The 18,769-nt window shown below is 33.6% G+C and overlaps 1 protein-coding gene across 2 annotated transcripts; it reads right to left on the reverse strand.

The window, feature by feature from the left end:
• Positions 1 to 1,798: 1,798 nt before the first annotated feature.
• Positions 1,799 to 5,280, reverse strand: LOC112711277 (low affinity inorganic phosphate transporter 1). Of its 2 annotated transcripts, none has more exons than XM_025763888.3 (2): positions 4,836 to 5,280; positions 1,799 to 3,697 (listed from the first exon to the last, which is right to left on the reverse strand). In XM_025763888.3, the coding sequence occupies exon 2, from the start codon at positions 3,647 to 3,649 to the stop codon at positions 2,033 to 2,035; it is 1,617 nt and encodes a 538-aa protein (XP_025619673.1). In that variant the 5' UTR covers positions 3,650 to 3,697; positions 4,836 to 5,280; the 3' UTR covers positions 1,799 to 2,032. The 2 variants fall into 2 exon arrangements, with proteins under 2 accessions (XP_025619673.1, XP_025619672.1); XM_025763887.3 differs by having other exon boundaries at positions 4,678 to 5,246.
• Positions 5,281 to 18,769: the final 13,489 nt, after the last annotated feature.

An 18,769-nucleotide genomic window follows, 5' to 3' on the forward strand; every position in this document is an offset into this window, starting at 1 on the left:
GTATTAACTAGTGTAACGGGAGAAGAATGAAAGACTCACCAATTTAGAGGAAATGCTATTTGGCTTGACTTGGAGAGCTCTGACACCAAGAGAGTGGATAATGATCAAGAAACCAATGCAATACTTAAAAAGTTTGAATTAAGGGACTTACACCAAGGTTTTGCACTACCCATGTTTTCCTCTACTCTATTGGTGTGCTCCAAATTCTCGATCAGTGCCTTTTAATTTGGCATAGTGTAATAAGTCCTACTTGGGAATTCTATGATTTTCATAAGTAGTGCAATTTAACAGCAATTTTCTCTTTTTCATAAGAGTGGATATCACTTTCTCTTTATCACATGCAACTCTTTTTCTTCTCCTTTGTTAGAATGACTATGTTTTGATTTATCAAATATAAAAGGGGGAGCATGTGTTTTTCAAAATTACATATATTTTGTTAAAAATTTTTATTAAACTAAGTCTTAATTACTGTATGATTTCTTTCGATCTGTAGCCTTTTTCCTATATTTGCCTCACACACATAAATAAATTCTTAAAAATTTATATTTAGAATAGATTAGTCTTTAAAAAAGAGTACCAATAAAATTTTTTAGAATAACAAACATGGATAAGTTAATTTAAATTAAAATATCTTATTTTAATTATAGGAATTAATTTAAAAGTAGTGTATCCACATCTACTATATTAAATGACTTTATTAGTACATTTTTTATTTTAAAGACTAATCTATCCGAAGTATAAATTGTTAAGGGTTTATTTATCATTTTCTTTTAACTAAGACTACATACGACTGTATGATATATTTCATGTTTTAAGAGTGGAATATGGCAGCTAACAGGTTATATAGTTATAAACCCAAAAATATTACTTAAAAAGAAAAGAAAAATACTACCAATAAAAAAAAGTTGGTTAAGGCTAAATACCTATATGCTTATCTTGTCATGGAAATGGAATGGGTATTATTCCTAATTTCCTAGCTATTGCCTATTTGTTTTTCTTTTTGTTTCTCCATTGAGGTTAAATATTTTGTTATATTTTTTGGTTCTAATAGCCAAACCAAAGATGCCTTACTCTTTTATTCAGATTTTGACTCTTATTTTGTTTTTGTAGTTCATAATGTATTTGTCTTGCTCCTTTGATTTTGAGCTTGATAATTTATCTAACATATTAAAAAAAAAAAAACCGAAAACGAAAAGGGAAAAAAAATTTTGGTTTACCAATATTTTGTGCCGAACTAAACCACACCATGTTGAAGCACTGATCATGTAATTGGACATTGCAACTTTAACTACTCGCTGGTGGCTTTGGCCTTCTGAAAATGAAAGCAATGTAGTTGTGAGAGTGGCTTTCTGAGAAATTGTGGCTTTGAAAAGGATAACAGATTCTATATATTTTAGTACTTTAATTTTTGCAGCTTCTTATCTTGTTCTAGAATTGTGTCTTCTGCTAGCTCCTTATTAGATGCAATAATCTTCTTGAAGTTCATACACACAACAATACGCAAGCCTTTCCAAGGTCAAGTATATTGCATCTATCAAAGTCATCATATATTATGTTTCTTGTCATATCGTCTCACATTTTATACATAATTTAATTACTGATTTTTTCTTGTTCTAGTAAACAACTCTAGTCTGTTATTTGTGGAATGATATATGGTTTTAGGAATTATGATATTTGCCTGTATCATACGTCCCACTGCACAAAATGGAGTGAAGGAAATGAAAATGAAAGGAGTGCATACATAAGATATGAAAAATCGCTGAAATTTTCTTAACACCACCTATGAAATCAGAGGAACTTGTGAAAAATAATTTCTTCCAATATATTCAATTACAGATATGAATATGAAGATTTCAAAGACCAATTAATAAGATTGAAACACATGATGAGCCCTCTTCAATGACTTTGAATTTGAAACGTTCACACACAAAAGCAAATATCTACATAATTATTTTGCATCTTACAGTGGAGAATATCAGAAATTAAAATTTTCACATTACAACAAAAACCATATACTTTTTAAACACTTTGATTAAACTGGAACTGTCCTAGCAGATCCTTGCATCTCAATAGCCTCAGCACCTTCATCTTCATTCTCCCCACTCAATTCTTCCAGTGATTTTCCCTTTGATTCTGGCACCAACAAGGTGAATATAATTCCCAAGAAGTTGATGACACCAAGCATAATGAGGGAGTTCTTGACACCGATACCAGTTGGGTATCCCTTGTCAGTCTTCTTCGGGTCCTTGCTTTGCGAAGCATACAAGAATCCGAATGCACCTACAATGGCTCCAGCTTTACCTGCAGCTGCTGAGATTCCATGACAAGTAGACCTCAATCTTGCTGGGAAAATCTCGGCTGGGACAACAAATGTGGTTGCGTTGGGACCAAAGTTTGAGAAGAAGAAGGTCAGTGAGTACATCACTACAAACCCAATTCTGTTCTCTTTCTTAGTCCAGTGATCATATGGTATGGCGAGTGCGAACATGAAGATTGTCATGAAGATGAAACCCATCAATTGGATGGCAAACCGTCCCATGTAATCGATGAAGGCCACTGTAAACCAGTACCCTGGTACAGTACTGCATAGTGCAATGAGTGTTTGTGCTCTTGCAATTCTATAAACCTCATGGATTGCGTTCATATTTTGGGAAGGTGGGATCCATCCAATGGCACTGAAAATGTCCTTCTGGAAAAGATTCTGACTGTAGAAAGCAATGTCCAACAAGAACCAAGTGGTTGTGGTTCCCAACAAGTGCAAGCCGTGGCGCTTGGCAAATTCCTTGCTGAACAAGCCAAACTTTTGGCCTTGACTCTCTGTAATTTCTTTCACCTTCTCCTCCTCAGCTTCAAGATCAACTTGTAGCACCTTGGACATGTCCGAGGCGGCTTGTTTAGCATTCTTGGCAACAAGAGCTGTGTAACGAGCCGTCTCGGGCATCTTCATACGCCAGTAGTAAGTCAGAGCAGCCGGCACAGCACCAAACATCAAGATGATGCGCCAAACATAATCAAATGCAGGAAGCACCAATGATGCTTGTGGATTTTCTTTATAAGTAGGGACCTTGTAGTGATGGTCAAATGAAGATGAGACAATCAAGGCCACAATTCCACCAGCAAGGATCCCAAATCCTTGCATAGCAAACACTGCAGCAATGAAGGCTCCTCTTGTCTTCTTATTGGCATACTCAGACATGATTGTAGCCGAAAGAGGGTAGTCGCCACCAATCCCAAAGCCAAGCCAGAACCTGAAGAAACAAAGGGTTGCTATAACACCCTTCGCGCTGGATCCAAAAGAGAGGCCAGAGGCAATGGAACAAACCACCATGAGCATGAGGGTTAGTCCATAGACCCTCTTCCTTCCCATCTTGTCACCAAGCCAACCAAAGAAAAGCTGGCCTGCTAGAGTGCCGCATAGCGCGACACCTGTCACAGCAGCTTGCACATTTGGAGGCAGAACACCAGGCTTTGGATCTTTTATATCTGTGTAGTATATCCTCCCAAGCAACTTGGTGACAAGGGAGATGCAGAAAAGATCATAGGCATCTGTGAAAAATCCCATGCCAGCAATCACAATTGCTGTGAAATGGTACCACTGTGTCTTTGCAACATCGAGTGCATTCAGCACTCCTAATTGTTGCCCTGCCATCTCTAATTCTGATTCTGGATACTCTCCAAAATGTAATTACAAAGTTTCCTGCAGAAGAGAGAAAAATGATGCAAGTTTAATTTTCTTTTAGACACTTTATCAAACAGGTTATATGCAAGAATTACATGTTATAGTGTTGGTTAAAAAAATGAAGCTGATGTAGATCATTCATCACTCTTATGCTGATGCAATGAATTGGTAAACTACCCTTCACTTTGGTATTAAAAAACAAAATATAATCATAAATTGGGAGAGAAAAGGGTATATTATATTATTCATAGTCAACAGCAGCACAAAGTTGAAAAGTCTAAAATGATATTTTGCAAAGCCGGTCCCATACATGTTCACAAAAAAGGTTCCAAGTTTCCAACCACTTTTAGAAAAACAGGTGGCATTCAAGTCAACTTGAGTATACACCATGAAAACGAAAACTTCCTAGCAGGCAATTAAGAGAGTAATAACATTTTCCTCAATTCTATGACCTCACAAAAATAAAAATTCCTCTCTTCTTGTCCCTACCAAATCCATAAGAAAACAAAAACAATAAAGAGAGAAAAACTGAGAGAGGGCCAATTTTGCAGATAAGGAATATGAATCTAATGAGTGACCTATATTGAACAGACTAACAACATCAGAAGCATGAGGAAGCTGAAAAAATAATCCAGAAATTGAATATTGTAAAGGGCACATGAAGGTATAGGAAATCATCCTATATAGAAAAGCAAGAACATTGTTTCCCTCTATTTTGTTATGGAAAGTTATATTCTGGCCTCAAATATGAAAACAGTTTGTGTTAAACACAATAATCAAGTGCAGAAATTAGAGTCCCTTGGAGCATAATAAAAAAAAACAGTTGGTTGATTTTCAATGGTGGAAAAAGGTGAAATGATATATTATAATAAAATCTAGAAACAAGTGCTTCACTTTTAGTGCTAAAAAAGTGGGCCTCCCATTAATACTACTTACCAATCAGAAAAAGGCCGCACCTTTACACATATAGAGAGAGAAGGGAAGGTTAGAAAGATTACCTCCAATTCTTGTCTAAAATTGTGCTGAAGGAGCAGAGAGTAAGAGAGTAGAGAGAAGCATAAGCTGATAAGTTAAGCCTAGCTATGTTGGGGATGGAAGAGGTTTTGAAGGAAACTAATAATATATATAGAGAGATAAGATAAGAGGAGAGACATACACTCCCAGCAGAGTCCAGAATCAACGCTGGTATCTCAAGTATATGCTTCATTTTCTCACGCGACTTTTTATTTTGAGTTCACATTATTTGTGTTGAAGTCAACGCTCTCACAAATTGCTTCCTTGCTTCCTTCATGTGTTTCTTTCTTCCCCCTCTTTACAACCCTCTGTTTTTGTTTTTGTTCTATCAAGTAATCAAGTTGCATAAACTAGCAACACTTTTTTATTTCTTTCCTACGGCATATCCACGTCATTTAATTACTCATTATTGTTAATTATTGATTACTAATTAAGCATTAAGCAGAGGAACATTACACATGCAAGGGAATGGCTCTATTCCTATCTGTAAGGTGTTGATCTTGGCATCTCATTGGTTTTAGCAAATGCCTCAGACAGCTATGGATCTTCGTTCATTTAATGTTGCAAGCAATTTCTTTTCTTTTCTTTAATAGGTAACGCGGTAACGTATTTACGAGCAGTAATGGGTGACCATATTGAGTATTGACCAACGCTATCCATTCATAAGTTTTTACTTAAGTTGTAAATAACTAATTATTTTAATAATTTTATTTTTAATTTTTATTTATATATTTAATACATAAAAAAATTTAATAAGAGCATTAGTACTTAATAATATACCAATATATTTAAAGAGTTACTATTTAGGTTATGAAAAATTTTAAAGATTTTTTATTAAATAATACGCTATATATGCTTAAATAATCTTGATACATGCATTGTTTAATGCTTATTGAGAATCAAATTGAATTCTAAAATAATATTTTAGAAGTTAGATCTTCTAAAATAAATAAATTAATAATGTGATAAAGTAAAAATTTAATTATTATTAATTTTATAATTTTTATAAAATATATATGTTATTATTTTAGTTTACGAATAATTTATTTTTTATTTACTATTTGATTTAATATTTTATATGTAGAGGATGAGTATGTGCATATGTATATATACCGTAAGCCCGTAACGGCGCTACTGCGGGTATCGAAAGCCCATTGGTCAGCCAGCTGGCATTCCTACTCCAAGTCAACCCTTCCATTTAAATATTCAACCCTTTGCACTGTCCTCAACGCCATCTTTCTCAGTTTGTTGTGTCTTCGATTCTTTCTCCATTTTCTTAATCAAATTGCTGCTCATCAATCATCATTAAGCTTGAAAATTATATTCACTTTTTTTATTCTAACGACTTTTCTAAGGTAACTTTTTCGGATATAATAATGGTCAAGCTAATAGTTTTAGAATGCTAAATTTCACTAGCTAGCTAGGATATATTAAACATTTGTTAAACATTATTATGTAAGTTTAGACAATTGGAATAGAAGGAGGATGACAACATTGTGTTTCCAACTCATTTTTTCTACAATTTTTGTTTAGATAAATTCTAAATTTAAAATAGCAAAAATATTTCTGAATAAAATTATAATTCGATCATATCGTTTGATTAAAATTTTCACTAATACGGCTTTTAAGTTGACCAAAGAAATATTTACATAATAATTATCAAAATGACTTAAATCTAATGTAACAAGAATGAAAATAAAAACAATTATATTAAGTGTTTATTAAAATTAACCATTAAAATTATTTACTGAGATAACATATATATTAATATTAAAATATAAAATATTTATTAAAAATAAATTAAACTATATATATATATACATAAATATATAATTTATTTTAATATGTAAATAATATTTTTAAAATAAAAAATAATACAGAATAAAACGAAACTGAAAAATAAACTTAGTCTACACAATGATTTTTAAGTTATTTTCTTTTGCTGAAAAAACATGAGAAGCTAAGGAATAAAATATCATGAGCAAAAAAACTATTAAGCATTGAAAATGATGTGAAATAAACGAAGTAGCTTAGTAATCGACTTATATTTTTTCTAAAGTACCTTTTCCTTTTAATTCAAATAAGTAATATGTTATCCTTTTACAAAAACAAAATTTTAAGAAATTATTTTTAAGAATTACTCCTTATATTTTTATATATATATATATATATAAAATTAATTATTGTTTTTATTAAAAAATTTTATAAAAAGGATTAAAAAAATTTTTAAAATTCAATCCAACTCACTTTTATTCAATTATTCTGGCTAGTTATACTATAAAATTTCTTCCACGGAATTGTAACCATTATATTATTGAAGTCCGTTTACTTTTTTTTATGTTTTTAGGAGCAGTTTTACTTAAAATTATTTTCACACTCTGAAAAGAAAAAAGTTTTATTTAATAGAGTTGTAATTTTATTATTATTTTTGTTATGTTATTCGTCACTGTATTTGCATATTTTATAATCAAACGAAAGTCAATTTGTCAATTTTAATGTATGATATTTTTTATTTGAAATACCTACGGATCAATAAACTCAAAATTATCTTAATAATTAGTAATAAGATTAAATGCCTCTTTATACAATTCCTCTCACAAATAAATGAATAATATTTCGTTGACCCACATTCTAAATTAAGAGATAATTTCTCCAAATAACAAACAATTCTTCTTTAAAAATACTATTATTCTCGAGCATTTCTCCTGTCAACACTCATTACAATTTCTAATAACGCAAGCAAAACGAACAATATTACCATAACTAGGATAACTAGCACCACAATTAATTTTAAAAATATCTATAAATGAAAGATTCTAACAGTCACTTAGAATAAAAAGAAAAAGATACATTATAATTCAAAAATACTTCTAAATTCTTTTTTTTTTGAAGTTAAAGTCAGACAAAGTTAATATTATTATAAGAAAAAATTCAAGGACTAACAAAATTTATTATTTTTGATAAGCATTTTAATTATCAAGTTAATTCTTTTAATATAATAATCTAACATATTTTTAACTCACATATTTAAATATTACTAATCAACTACTAGTCAAAAATAATAAATTTTAATGTCTATCTAATATTTATTATTATTATTATTATTATTTTCATTTTTGACCAAGTGGTTTGTTGGGTGAAAAAACTAGATATCGCTTTCGTACAATTCATTGTACTGATTGTTATATACTTATATGTATTTACAAGTGGATCAGAATGATGAACAAAGTATAATTATAATATGAACAGAACATTTTGACCTACCGTTCATACGTCATATATATGCATCAAATAATTCAATATGAAGTAAAGTATGCTAACACGCTCTATATTTTACATGAAACACTAAATTAATGTCGAAGGTCAAGGAGAAAACTTGTCCATCATAATGTTGCAGCTGCATGCGCTGCGTATTTGAAGGTTTGAAAAAACCAAATTGGATGTGATATATTATATACTTGCCTTGCTCCAAATGGTTATCTAAATTTTCCTTCTTAGCTACTGCAGTTTTCTTTAAATTTTACTTTAGTTTATTAAAGCATGCTTCCACCTATTAATCATGCATTATTATTAGAATTTAGACATCATCATGTTCCAGGTATATAGTCCGGTTTTAGGGGCGAAACAAAACAAAGGAATTTGAACATTTAACTAAATCTAAAAGACTAAAATTTCATCATTATATTTTATTCGTCACTACCAGATAGAAATTGGAAATAAGTTAGTCTTTTCCTTCTTTTGGCCGGCAAGAAGTTCATTATTATTTATGAGGCTTCGAATAATCTCTCCCTATTAAAAAGTAATAGAGACAAATTAAGCTTTTTATAGATATACCATAAATAGCTTTATTATTAGAGAGGGTACTTTGTCGTATATATATAATTAGGACTGCTACACATCCATATAACCATATAACCATATAGGTTTAAGTCCAAATTGTTTCAAGCGCATTAAATGCAGAGTGAAAAACACGAGTCACACAAAAACGTCTCATTTTCCCATTCGCGTTTCATTATGAATGAACGTTACATCTTCAACACGAAACCAATACCCCAAAACACTCACTCTCTTCGAATCTCTCTGAACATCACTCAAACTTCAATCACATTCTTTGTGAAAACCACAACTGCAAACGAATCGAAAAAAAATTTCGCAAGCAACAACCAGAAACAAACGAAAACAGCAACAAAGACTACAAAAAAGTATGAGAAAACTAATGTTCATTTAAAATCTTGCAATGTCGCATTTTGTCTAGTTTCATTTCAGTTTTACTAGTTTGGTTTGCTTCGTTTAGTGGATTGAACTATTGTGAATGATTTTTACAGTATAACTTGGGCTTTAAGATATAGTTAGTTGTTCTCATTGGTTTGGATAGTTTAATTAGAGCTCTGTTACTATCTTCAATACTTATTTTTCCATTGAAAAACACTATTCTTGTTGATTGAAAATTGATGATGATTTATTAACCACATGAACGTTTTTCGGTTCGGTGGCCTTTGTGATTTTGGTCCTGTGCATGAAGGATTTTCGGTTCGGTGGGTTGTTGATGTATTGAATGAGTTTTGTTTAAAACAATTCACATTAGAGACAAATCTTTCACTTTGATAATACATACTACTATAATATTATGGATATACATGCTTGTGGTTGTTGATGTATTGAATGAGTTTTGTTTAGAACAATTCACATTATAGAGAACTCTTCACTTTAATAATCCATACTACCGTAATAGTATTTTTGTTGATTGAAAGCTGATCATCATTTATTAACCACATGAACATTTTTCGGTTCGGTGGTCTTTTTTATTTTGGTTCTGTGCATGAGGAATTTTCGGTTCGGTGAGTTGTGGCATTTTAATTGAATTGTTTAACATACACATGCTTGTGGTTGTTGATGTATTGAATGAGTTTTGTTTAGAAAAATTCACATTAAAGACAACTAACTCTTTCACTTTGATAATCCATACCACTGTAATATTATTTTTATTGATTGAAAGCTGATCATCATTTATTAACCACACGAACATTTTTCGATTCGGTAACCTTTTTTATTTTGGTTCTGTGCATGAGGGATTTTCGGTTCGGTGGATTGTGGCATTCTAATTGACTTGTTTAACATACACATGCTTGTGGTTGTTGAAGTATTGAATGAGTTTTCTTTAGAACAATTCACATTAGAGACAACTCTTTCACTTTGATAATCCATACTACTGTAATAGTATTTTTTTTTTGATCGAAAGCTGATCATCTTTTATTAACCACATGAACATTTTTCGATTCGGTAGCCTTTTTGATTTTGGTTTTGTGCCTGATGGATTTTTGGTTCGGTGGGTTGTGGCATTCTAATTGACTTGTTTAACATACACATGCTTGTGATTGTTGATATATTGCATGAAATATTGACCAAAATTTTTTATTATAGCAAAACACAACAAGAAAATAGCAACAATGAAGAAGAAGGCACATTATAACGTAAGTAGATTAAATATATTTATCCACTTTTATTTAAATAACATCTATTTTGTATTATAAATATATCCTCACATTTTGTTTCAAAACATGCAGAAAACTCACTATTACAGATGCCAAACAAAGGCAATAGCAATAGTGTACAGGGAAATGGGTCAAGAAAAGAAAGATATTATGGAAGAAATGGGATTAGGTGGTCTGGCACATGTGCCAGAAATGAACGTCTCTAATACACTGCTGATAGAATTGCTTGATCGGTTTGATATAGAGAGAGGATGCCTGAAAACTCTATAGGGGGCAATATACATAACTCCTCTGAAGGTAGCAGCTGCCTTCGGCATAACCAATGGAGGTAATATATTTTTCACTTACTGCTTATTTTCAGTTAATTGGTGTTTGGATAATTAAACTGGCCATTTTTGTCTTATTTTTGCTATTAAAATATTGTAGGAAATCTTTTTCCTGAAAAGGTTGATTACAACAAGCTGAATCCAGCAGACAAAGAATGTGCTGGATATCAGTGTAGAAGGGGAGGAGAACTAGAAAAAATTTAAGAGGACTTTTGTTGTCTTCATACAAAAGTGCTTCTTGCTCCCCACAACGGTAAGTGTGGCCTCCCCAATCTACAAGCCACCGATCTTTCATGTGGATAACATTAGAGAATGGGATTGGGCAAAGCATGTTCTCAACTTCTTAATGAAAGGAGTTGAAAACAAGAGAGAGGGGAACAAACAGCCTGTTGATGGCTATGTTTTTGTATTAATATTGATATACTTCTATGAAACAAAGTTCCCCCACCTATTTGCACCTGAAACTCCCCCTGCACCATGGGTGGCCTATTGGACAAGGAAAAAGATCATTAAACGGATTTCATTCGAAACAACACAACCATAGGTAAGTACTATACTAAAATTTTCCGAAAAATTTGCTTTAAAATTCTTTTAGGTTATAATTAAATTATTTGTCCTACTTGCAATTGTTAGTTTTGTTGATTTGAATGTTTCTACATTAAGAAACATTTTTCTTGATGAATAAATAGTTGTCATGTACTATTCACCATATGAATATTTTTCGGTTCGGTAGGATTACTTTATTCGGTTCACCGAATTGTTAATTTGTTAGTTTGATGATTAATTAATTGAGACCTTATTTCTGTTTTAGGGACTTCTGTACAAAAAGCAAAAAAAAAAAGAAAGAAAAAACAAAAACAAGTAACTTGGAGAAAAAAGAAAAAGAAAAGAAAATAAAAAAGAAAAATGTTGAAATGGATTCTTCTTCAGAAGAGGAAAGACTTTCCGAATCTAAATCCGAAAGCCAGTAAGTTTAATTTTCATATCAATTTCATTTAATTTGTATTTGTTTAAATTTGTTCTTATGCGCTTGTTCTTATGTATTGTTGATGCACTACTATTTCGTGGTACATCTTGTGCTTAACTGAGTGGATTTTATCCACTATTCTCACACTTATTCATGTAAATTGCATGATTTACATTTTCCTTCCTGATTTTGTACTATGATTGAAAACATGTTTCTTTGGTCTTAATTTAGCTAATTTTAATCCTCTCCTATTATCATTTGATGCCATGATATGTGTGTTAAGTGTTTTCAGAGATTACAGGGCAGGAATGGCTAAAAGGATAGAAAGGAAGCATGCAAAAGTGGAAGGAATACAAGAAGCTGAAGGAACTGCAAAGCTGTCAATCCTGACCTCTTCGCACTCAATCGACCATAACTTGAGCTACAGAGGTCCAAATGAAGCAGTTTTAGTTGCATTGGAAAGCTAACATCCGGGGCTTTGCAACGATATACAATTTGCTATAGTGGCCATGCAGCTAGGCAATGCGCACGCGCATATTGGCAAAAAGTCCGTTAGCACGCACGCGCACCTGGCGCGTACACGCGACATGCGCGACGTACTGCAACTACAAAAATCGCTGGGGGAGATTTCTAGGATATTTTTAACCCAGTTTTTGGCCCAAAAAACACATATTAGAGGCTGCAGAGTGGGGAAATCATTCATTCACTTCTCATTCACACAATTTAGGTCTTAGATGTAGTTTTTGGAGAGGAAAGGCTCTCTCCTCTCTCTTAGGTTTTAGGATTTAGGATTTCTCTTCTACTCTTATTGATTACTCATTGTTATTATTTTAGTTTGTGAACTTTTAATGTTAGATTCAATTTCCATATTAATGCAATTGATTGTTTGGATTTTATTATCTCTTATTGCTTTTCTATGTTTTTATGTTATGCCCTCCATGTACTTGACAAAATGCTTAGAAAGATGTTAGAGTAGGATTTTATGTTCTTGGCTTGATTGAGTAATTGGTAACACTTGAGTTATTAAACTCCTTTGTTGATTGATAATTGAAATTTGCTGATTGATTTGGATTCCACTAAAGCTAGTCTTTCCTTAGGAGTTGGCTAGGACTTGAGGAATCAAATTGATTAGTCCACTTGACTTTCCTTCATTCATTGAGGGTTAACTAAGTGGGAGCAACAAACAATTCTCATCACAATTGATAAGGATAGCTAGGATTGGACTTCCAGTTCTCATACCTTGCCAAGAGCTTTTCTAGTTATTAGTTTATTCCGTTTGCAATTTACTTTTTCTTGTTCTCTTATCCAAAACCCCCAAAACATACTTTTCCATAACCAATTATAAGCAAACTTCCCTGTAATTCCTTGAGAGACGACCCGAGGTTCAAATACTTCGGTTATCAATTTTATTAGGGGTTTGTTACTTGTGACAACCAAGTTTTTGTACGAAAGGATTTTTGTTGGTTTAAAAGCTATACTTACAACGAGAACTTATTTGTGAATTCTAGACCACGCAAGAATCCGTTCGTCAAAATGGTGCCGTTCCCGGGAAATTGCAAATGTGTGCCTTATTATTGGTTATTGTAAATATTTGCTTTTGCTTATTTATTTGTTTTCATTTTTGTTTTTAATTTTTATTAACTACTATGAATTCTCACCCTTCTGGCTTTAAGTTTGGTTCCAATGTTGTTGTAAGGAATGTAAGCTATAATGAGAACAGGCATCAAGGTTGGAAGAATCAAAGATGGGAGGAGCCACAAGGATTTGATCAACCTTCTTGGCAATAACCCCTGACGAACTGATTTCTGCCAGTAAAGAATTTCATAAAAGTAATCGCGTTGTAGGTATAGTTTCTAAACCAACAGAGAATCCTTTTGTGCAAAAGTTTTGGTTGTCACAAGTAGCAAACCGCTAATAAAATTGATAACCGAAGTATTCAAACCTCGGGTCGTCTTCTCAAGGAATTGCAGGGAGGTGTTCTTATTATTGGTTATGGAAAAAGTATCTTTTTGGGGTTTTTAAATAGGTTGAACAAGAAAAGTAAATTGCAAGAAATTAAATTAATAACTAATAAAGCTCTTGGCAAGGTATGAGAACTGGAAGTCCTATCCTAGTTATCCTTATCAATTGTGATGAGAATTGGCTTTTGCTCTCACTTGGTCAACCTCTAACTATGAAGGTATGTTAAGTAGATAAATCAATTTGATTCTTCAAGTCCTAGTCAATTCCTAAGGAAAGACTAGAGTTAGGAAAATTCAAATCAATCAGCAAAGAATTCCAATTTTCAATCATCAACTGAGTTTGATAACTCAAGTGTCACCAATTACTCAACCAAAGCTAAGAGTGTAAAAAGCTAAATTAAAATCATAAATATGAAATACCTCAAATTGCAATAAATAGAAAATCGAATTAAACATGAGAATTCATAAACCAAATAGCAACATAAAGTAATCAACAAGGGAAAGTAAATAAACTAAAGTACTAGAAAAAAAGTAGAAGAGAAAACTAAATATGAAAAGCTAATCCTAAAACCCTAAAACCTAAGAAAGAGGAGAGAACCTCTCCCTCTCTAGAAACTACATCTAATCCTAAAATTGTGAATAATGAATGATGTGTATGAATTGTTAATTTAGTCTCTGCATGTTCCTTGGTTTATTCTGTATTTTTGGGCCAAAAACTGGGTCAAAACGTGGCCCAAAATTGCCCCCAGCGTTTTCTGAATTTTTTGCAGATCGCGCATGTCATGCGTACGCGTCGGTTATGCATATGCGTCGGTCACGCGTATGCGTCGTTTGACGATTTTTCTATCCACGCGTGCGCGGCAGGCACGCGCTTGCGTCGTTTGCGCGAACTTCAATCCACGCGTACGCACACGCACACGTCTGCCATGCGTGCGTGTCGCTCTTTGCTGGTTGTCTCATTTATTTCTTGTGCTCCTTCCCTTTTTACAAGCTTCCTCTCAATTCTCTAAGTCATTCTTGCCCTATGACGCCTGAAACACTTAACACATGGATCACAGCATCGAATGGTATAAAGAAGAATTAAAATACACAATAAAAAGATCTCTAGGAAGCAAGTTTTCAACCATGGAACAATTTTGGGAAGGAATTATAAATACATGCTAATAATATGAATAAGTAGGTAAAGACTTTATAAAATCACTCAATTAAACACAATATAAATCATAAAATAATGGTTTATCAACCTCCCCACACTTAAACATTAGCATGTCCCCATGCTTAGCTTAAGGAGATAAAATAAATGAGTAGGGAAAAGCAAGACTCATGAAATGCAACCTATCTATGTGAATGCAACTACATGCAAAATGTTTCTACCTACTTGGTTAAAAGTAAACAAATCCTTCAAGAACAAATATGAACTGGATTTCACTAATTCAAATCAAAAAATAAAGTACAAATAACTTGCAAGAAGAAAATAGCTCATGAAAGCAGGGAACAAGGAATCGAGCATCGAACCCTCACTGGAAGTGTATATACTCTAATTGCTCAGGTGTTTGAGGTTCGATTCTCTCAATTCTCTACTAATCTTGCTTTCTATGGCTTGCTCTTCATCTAACAATCAACAAAAATTTAATGCATAGATACACATATCAAGAGGTCTTTTAAGGGTTGTAATGGGGTCAAGGTCAAGGTAGGATTGTATTTGGTCAAGTGGACTGAAATCTAAATCCTTAATTAACCTAAACTTTTCTCGCCTAACTTGAGACAATCCATGTAATTACAATACAAAACCTAACTGCCCATTAACTATGTTTTCCACATATTCATGCATCCCAACTTTAATGCAACTCATATGCATTGCTACCAACATTTACTTTGGGACATTTTGTCCCCTTTTTGTTATTTGATCTTTTTCTTTTCTTTTTTCTATATATATATATTCTTTTATTTTTCTCAATGCATATGATTAAATTATTGAATGCATGAACATGTCCTAAACATTTCTTTCACTTTTTCATAAAGATATATAATACTCAATTCTTAAACCAAATGTTTCCAAACCCAATTTCCCCACACTTAAATCATAAGCACTCTCACTAGTCTAAGCTAACCAAGGATTCAAATTAAGGACATTATTGTTTTCTGCTTAGAGTTAATGATGTGCTAAAGTAAAGAATAAAAGGGATAAAATAGGCTCAACTTTGGTTTGCAAAGGATAATGAAATGTAAGGCCATATGGGTATGTAAGCTCAGTGAAACAAGGCCTCAATCATGTAAGTGTATGCATACATTAAACTATGGAAATATAGAATCAAACAAGGCAAAGATCACAATTTTAGAGAGAATAACACACACCAAAAATAAAATATTAGTTGATAAAATGCAACCAATCAAATAGGCTAAAAAATCTCACTGGTTTTGTGTGTTCGAGCTCTAAACCATGTTCCAAAATAAAATTTTTTCAAACAAGTTTTTCAAAAAATTTTACTCAAATTAGTGAAATACTATAAAAGGCTTCTTGAAAAAGTAAATATTACTTCAACCAAGTGGTAAAATATGCACAAAATCAAACAAACATGCAATCAAACATGCAAATGCAACAATGAATTAACAAAGAAAATAAAACATTGGTGTTTGAGAAGAAAATAACTAACCCATGGAAGTCAGTATCGGCCTCCCCACACTTAAAGATTGCACCGTCCTTGGTGCATGCTAAGATGTGCAAGTGGACGGGTTGCTTCAACTGATACTTTTCTCCAAAGATTGTGCATGTGGACTTGTCTGTCGCCCCATATAGAAGTTCTTTTCCTTTACTTTTCCGGTGGCCATCCATGGTGGGTTGTCTCCCACCTAGCACTTTTAGTTAAAGTCCTTAAGTTGGACATTTGGTGAGCTCCCTGTTATGGTGGCTTGTGCTTGAATTCATCCTGAAACTACCACCAATGTTTGGACTTCCAATAATCTTCATCATTCTCAAGTGAATTTGCCAAGCCTTGAGGGAGTTCTTCACAAGCTTTGAGCTCCCAAAGTTGATCCTCATATATTTTTGGATCCCAAATCTTATTTCTGCACCCGTCTTCAAGTGGAACATGATGATTCCATCCGGGTGGTAAGCAATCTGAATCCTCAGGGGAGCTGCCAAATAACTTCCTAGAATCCTCAGGGGAGCTGCCAAATAACTTCCTAGACCCATGCAATCTAGCTCTACGCCAACCTTTGCATTTCAACTTGGAACATACAACCATATTGAACCTAGTCTTGTGTTGCCAACCGTTAACCATCTCTTTTGTACTCATAAAGCCACAAAGAGCTCTAAGTTGACCATCTGTCTCAAGTAAGCCATATTCAAGTGGAATGAGAAAGCTAAGGGATATGAATTTTACCTACTTGAATGTTGTGTTGGATGGTAAAGGCTTGGAGGGAGGTGTTTCTAATGAACTTGTAAGCTCCACTCCCTTGTGCTCTTCTTTGACAATTTCCATATCTTTGCAAGCTTCTTCAATATCAACATCTTCCTCTTGGTAGCTTTCTTCCAATTCAATCTCTTCTTCCTTGCTTACCAAGGGCATGTGAGGTTGTGCTTCTTCTTCTTTAATCTCCACCTCTTGATCAACCTCCTCCAAGTCTTTAACCATGATATGCCTTGGAGGTTGTACTCCCTCCTCAACGTCAACTTCAAACATCTTGGAAGGAGGCTCTATGACTGGACTTTCCAATGGAGGCTCAACATCTCCTAAGTCTTCAACCACTTCTTCCTTTTCAATAATTGCTACTTTGTCCAGTTGTTTTAGCATTAAATCGTACTCCTCCTTGATGATTACCTTTCCATGACAACTCCCTTCAACTACTCCTTCATCTTCAAGGGTCTCTTTTATCTCCACATTTTGGGACTCCTCTTGCTCCTCTAGAAATAAGGTTGCATACAACCGATCCATTGCGTCCCTAAGACGATCCCTTTTCTCTTGTTCTATATCAATAGCATCATTGGGATCATGTTGCTCTTGGATTGATAGATGTGGGTGCTCTTCCATGGAGGGTGGTGATGGGATGGGTGGATCATTATGTGGTTGAGATGGAAGTGCACTGGAGCTTGAGGGTTGAATATTGGAGGTAGAGGGTTGGTCCATGTGGAATATAAGATTTTGGAGTTTAGAGGTGAGACCAATAAGAGAGGTAAGTGTGTTCTCCATGGAGGTTTGGGGTGGATAGGAGAGTTCATTGTTTTGGAGAAAGGGCTCATAACACGGAGGTGGTTCCTCTTGATAAGGATATGGAGATGGTGTATATTGAGGTGGTGGTTCTAAGTATGGCTCATAAGGTGGTTGGTATGGTGGATATGGGTTAGGGTCAAATGGAGGTGAATAGTAGAAAGGGGCTTGTGAGTATGGTGGTTCCAACTTATGTTGAGGAGGGGGCTCATAGGTATAGTGTGGTAGGTGTTGATTGTCACGGAAAGGTCCACCATAACCATTGCCTTGATGTGCATCACAGAATGGTTGTTGGTTATAGCGCATTAGAGGGGGTTGTTGCCAAGAGGGTTGATCAAATCCTTGTGGCTCCTCCCATCTTTGATTTTCCAACCTTGATTCTTGTTCTCATTATAGCTTCCATTCCTTACAACAACATTGGAATCAAACTTGAAGCCAGAAGGGTGAGAATTCATAGTAGCAAAAGAAAATAAAAACAAAAATTAATGAAAATAAACTCCTAAAACTAGAAACACTAACAAAGAAAAAAAAAGCAAATATTTACAATAACCAATAATAAGGCACGCGTTTGCAATTCCCCGGCAACGACGCTATTTTGACGAACTGATTTCTGCCAGTAAAGAATTTCATAAAAGTAATCGCGTTGTAGGTATAGTTTCTAAACCAACAGATAATCCTTTCGTGCAAAAGTTTTGGTTGTCACAAGTAACAAACCCCTAATAAAATTGATAACCGAAGTATTCAAACCTCGAGTCGTCTTCTCAAGGAATTGCAGGGAGGTGTTCTTATTATTGGTTATGGAAAAAGTATCTTTTTGGGGTTTTTAAATAGGTTGAACAAGAAAGTAAATTGCAAGAAATTAAATTAATAACTAATAAAGCTCTTGGCAAGGTATGAGAATTGAAAGTCCTATCCTAGTTATCCTTATCAATTGTGATGAGAATTGGCTTTTGCTCCCACTTGGTCATCCTCTAACTATGAAGGTATGTTAAATGGATAAATCAATTTGATTCCTCAAGTCCTAGTCAATTCCTAAGAAAAGACTAGAGTTAGGAGAATTCAAATCAATCAGCAAAGAATTCCAATTTTCAATCATCAGCTGAGTTTGATAACTCAAGTGTC

Source organism: Arachis hypogaea, chromosome 9, assembly GCF_003086295.3.
Source record: "Arachis hypogaea cultivar Tifrunner chromosome 9, arahy.Tifrunner.gnm2.J5K5, whole genome shotgun sequence".
NCBI classification, from domain to species: Eukaryota; Viridiplantae; Streptophyta; class Magnoliopsida; order Fabales; family Fabaceae; genus Arachis; species Arachis hypogaea.

Bases quoted from the DNA above. Each gene is read 5' to 3' on its own strand.
- LOC112711277 (XM_025763888.3), bottom strand. From the start codon at position 3,649: ATGGCAGGGCAACAATTAGGAGTGCTGAATGCACTCGATGTTGCAAAG.